Source organism: Aythya ferina (genome assembly GCF_964211825.1).
Source record: "Aythya ferina genome assembly, contig: HAP1_SCAFFOLD_1436, whole genome shotgun sequence".
In the NCBI taxonomy this organism is placed as follows: domain Eukaryota; kingdom Metazoa; phylum Chordata; class Aves; order Anseriformes; family Anatidae; genus Aythya; species Aythya ferina.
This window is the reverse complement of record NW_028180673.1, coordinates 1-4,000: the sequence shown is the minus strand read 5'-3', so window position 1 is coordinate 4,000 and position 4,000 is coordinate 1. Positions and strand designations below refer to the sequence as shown.

General features: G+C 63.2%; 1 protein-coding gene across 1 annotated transcript; it reads left to right on the top strand.

Moving 5' to 3' along the window:
- Positions 1-1,634: 1,634 nt before the first annotated feature.
- On the top strand, positions 1,635-3,431 carry LOC311429613 (hypoxia-inducible factor 3-alpha-like; the record flags this gene model as incomplete). Its single annotated transcript, XM_084540711.1, has 2 exons — positions 1,635-1,781; positions 3,307-3,431. Coding segments are annotated over 2 exons (272 nt in total), but the record flags the coding sequence as incomplete, so codon positions are not given.
- Between the last annotated feature and the right edge of the window lie 569 nt (positions 3,432-4,000).

Here is a 4,000-nt window from a genome sequence, read left to right as displayed (position 1 = left end):
CTCCCCGCCTCCTGCTCCCCGTAGAGCCCCGATGTCCTGCCCGGAGCCCCGACCCTAATATCCCCCCCCCCACCCCAAACCTGACATCGCACCCCAATGCCCCCCCCGCCCCCAATGCCCCCCCCGCCCCGTGCACCCACCAAAATCGCACCCCCGTGCTCTGGGCATGTCTGGGGGCACCCCAATATCCCCCTCTGGCACCCCTTCACCCCTCCTGTGCACCCCAATATCCCCCCCACCCACAGGCACCCCATGGCACCCCAGAATCCCCCCAACACCCTCTGGGCACCCCAATATCCCCCTGGGCACCCCAATATCCCCCCCCAGGCACCCATGGCACCCCGATATCCCCTGGGCACCCCAATACCTCCCTCAGCACCATCTGGGTACCCCAATATCTCCCTGGGCACCCCAATATCACCTCCAGCACCCTCTGGGCACCCCAATATTCCCCTGGGCACCCCAATATCCCCTCAGCACCCTCTGGCACCCCAATATCTCCCCTGGGCACCCCAATATCCCCCTCAGCACCCTCTGGGCACCCCAATATCTCCCCTGGGCACCCCAATATCCCCCCCAGCACCCTCTGGGCACCCCAATATCTCCCTGGGCACCCCCTCAGCACCCCAATACCCCCTTGGGCACCTTCTGGGCACCCCAATGTCCCCTGGGCACCCCTTCAGCACCCCAACATCCCCCCAGCACCCTCTGGCACCCTCAGGGAACCCTCTGGGCACCCCAATGTCCCCCCCAGCACCCTCTGGGCACCCCAATATCTCCCCTGGGCACCCCAATATCCCCCCCAGGCACCCATGGCACCCCATATCTCCCTCAGGACCCTCTGGGCACCCAATATCTCCCTGGGCACCCCCTCAGCACCCCAATACCCCCTTGGGCACCTTCCTGGGCACCCCAATATCCCCTGGGCACCCCTTCAGCACCCCAATATCCCTCCCAGCACCCTATGGGCACCCCAATATCTCCCCTGGGCACCTCAATATCCCCCTCAGCACCCTCTGGGCACCCCAATATCCCCCTCAGCACCCTATGGACACCCCAATATCCCTCCTAGGACCCTCTGGGCACCCCAATATCTCCCCTGGGCACCCTTCAGCACCCCAACATCCCCCCCAGCACCCTCTGGGCACCCCAATATCTCCCTGAGCACCCCATGGCACCCCAATATCCCCCCCAGCACCCTCTGGCACCCTCAGGGAACCCTCTGGGCACCCCACTACCCCCCAGCACCCCTCTGGGCACCCCAATATCTCCCTTGGGCACCCCTTCAGCACCCCACTACCCCCCCAACACCTCTGGGCACCCCTGGGCACCCCATGGCACCCCAATATCCCCCAGCACCCTCTGGCACCCTCAGGGAAACCTCTGGGCACCCCAATGTCACCCCAGCACCCTCTGGGCACCCCAATATCTCCCCTGGGCACCCCGGGCACCCCAATATCCCCTCAGCCACCTCTGGGCACCCCATTATCTCCCTTGGGCACCCCTTCAGCACCCCACTACCCCCCCCAACACCCCTCTGGGCACCCCAACCCCCTCCAGCACCCTTCGGGGCACCTTGTCGCGCCCCCCCCCGGCACCCTTGGGTGACCCGTGTGTCCCCGGGGTGGCCGCAGTGCTGAGCAAGGGCCAGGCGGTGACGAGCCAGTACCGCTTCCTGGCCAAGCGGGGGGGTTCCTGTGGGCGCAGACCCAGGCCACCGTCATCGCCAACAGCCGCAGCGCCCAGCCCGAGGGCATCGTCTGCCTCCACTTCGTCCTCAGGTGGGACATGGGGACGTGGGGACACGGGGACACGGGGACACGGGGACACGGGGACGGGCACCCCCCCCCTCACGCCTATAGCCCAGCCCCGCTGCTTCTACAGGGGCTTCTGCGCACCCCGTTAGGCTGTACCCCATCCTTAGCGCTTTTTGGGGTGCAGAACCCGTCCCCCATCCCTTATATCCCATCCCTAGTGCGTCTTGGGGTGCAGCACCCCGTACCCCATAGGCTGTACCCCATCCCTAACGCCTTTTGGGGTGCAGAACCCTGTCCCCCATCCCTTATATCCCACCCTTAATTTTCTTGGGGTGCAGCACCCCGTACCCCATAGGCTGTACCCCATCCCTAACGCCTCTTGGGGTGCAGCACCCCGACCCTATCCCTTATATCCATCCCTAATTTTCTTGGGGTGCGGTATCCCATACCCCATAGGCTGTACCCCATCCCTAACGCCTTTTGGGGTGCAGAACCCTGTCCCCCATCCTTATATCCCATCCCTAATTTTTATTGGGGTGCAGCACCCCATACCCCATAGGCTGTACCCCATCCCTAGCACCTCTTGGGGTGCAGCACCCCGACCCCATAACGTTATGGTGCTCAGCACCCCGTACCCCATAACTATGGCAGTCATCACCCCATACCCCATACCTTTATGGTGCTCAGCACCCCGTACCCCATACCTTTATCATGGTCAGCACCCCGTACCCCATAACTTTATGGTGCTCAGCGCCCCATACCCCATAACTTTATGGTGCTCAGCACCCCATACCTTACACCCCATACCCTATCCCCTGGGGGGGGCAGCACCCTGTACCCTATAACTTTATGGTGCTCAGCACCCCGCACCCTACACCCCATACCCATACCCCGTGCCCCTTGGAGGTTCAGCACCCCATACCCCATAACTTTATAGTGCTCAGCACCCCATACCCCATACCTTTATGGTGCTCAGCACCCCATACCTTACACCCCATACCCTATCTCCTTGGGGGGTCAGCACCCCATACCCTATAACTTTATAGTGCTCAGCACCCCATACCTCATACGTTTATGGTGGTCAGCATCCCGTACCCCATAACTTTATGGTGCTCAGCACCCTGTACCCCATAACTTTATGGTGCTCAGCACCCCGTACCTTACACCCCATACCCTATCCCCTGGGGGGGGCAGCACCCTGTACCCTATAACTTTATGGTGCTCAGCACCCCGTACCCTATACCCCGTACCCATACCCGGTGCCCCTTGGAGGGTCAGCACCCCGTACCCCATAACTTTATAGTGCTCAGCACCCCATACCTCATACCTTTATGGTGGTCAGCACCCTGTACCCCATAACTTTATGGTGCTCAGCACCCCATACCCTATAACTTTATAGTGCTCAGCGCCCCATACCCCATAACTTTATGGTGCTCAGCACCCCGCACCCTACACCCCGTACCCATACCCGGTGCCCCTTGGGGGGTCAGCACCCCGTACCCCAGCCCTAATGGGGTGGGTGCCCCACGGCGGGGGTCCCGTCCCGCAGCCGCGTGGAGCAGCGCGGGGTGGTGCTGTCGCTGGAGCAGACCCAACGCCGGGGGGAGGGGCGCCGCCTGCCCCCCCCCGCGCCCGGCCCTGACGCCCCCGACACCGTCCTCAACCTCAGCCTCGGTGGGGCAACTGGGGGCGACTGGGAGCACTGGGAACGGGACGGGATGGGATGGGAGTGCTGGGTGCACTGGGAATGGGATGGGATGGGATGGGATGGGATGGGATGGGATGGGATGGGATGGGATGGGATGGGATGGGATGGGATGGGATGGGGGCACTGGGAGCACTGGGAATGGGATGGGATGGGATGGGGGTGCTGGGAGCACTGGGAATGGGATGGGATGGGATGGGGGTGCTGGGAGCACTGGGAGGTGCTCTGGGAGCACTGGGAAGTGCACCGGGGACAACTGGGACAGTACTGGGGGCACGGGGAGCACTGGGAATGGGACTGGTAAGGGGGACTGGGAGCACTGGGAAGTGCAATGGCAGCACTGGCAGCAACTGGGGGCAACTGGGAGCACTGGGAATGGGCTGGGCTGGGGGTACTGGGAGTACTGGGAAGTGCACTGGGAGCACTGGGGGCAACTGGGAATGGGATGGGATGGGATGTGGGTGCTGGGAGCACTGGGAATGGGATGGGATGGGATGGGGGTGCTGGGAGCACTGGGAATGGGATGGGTTGGGGGCAC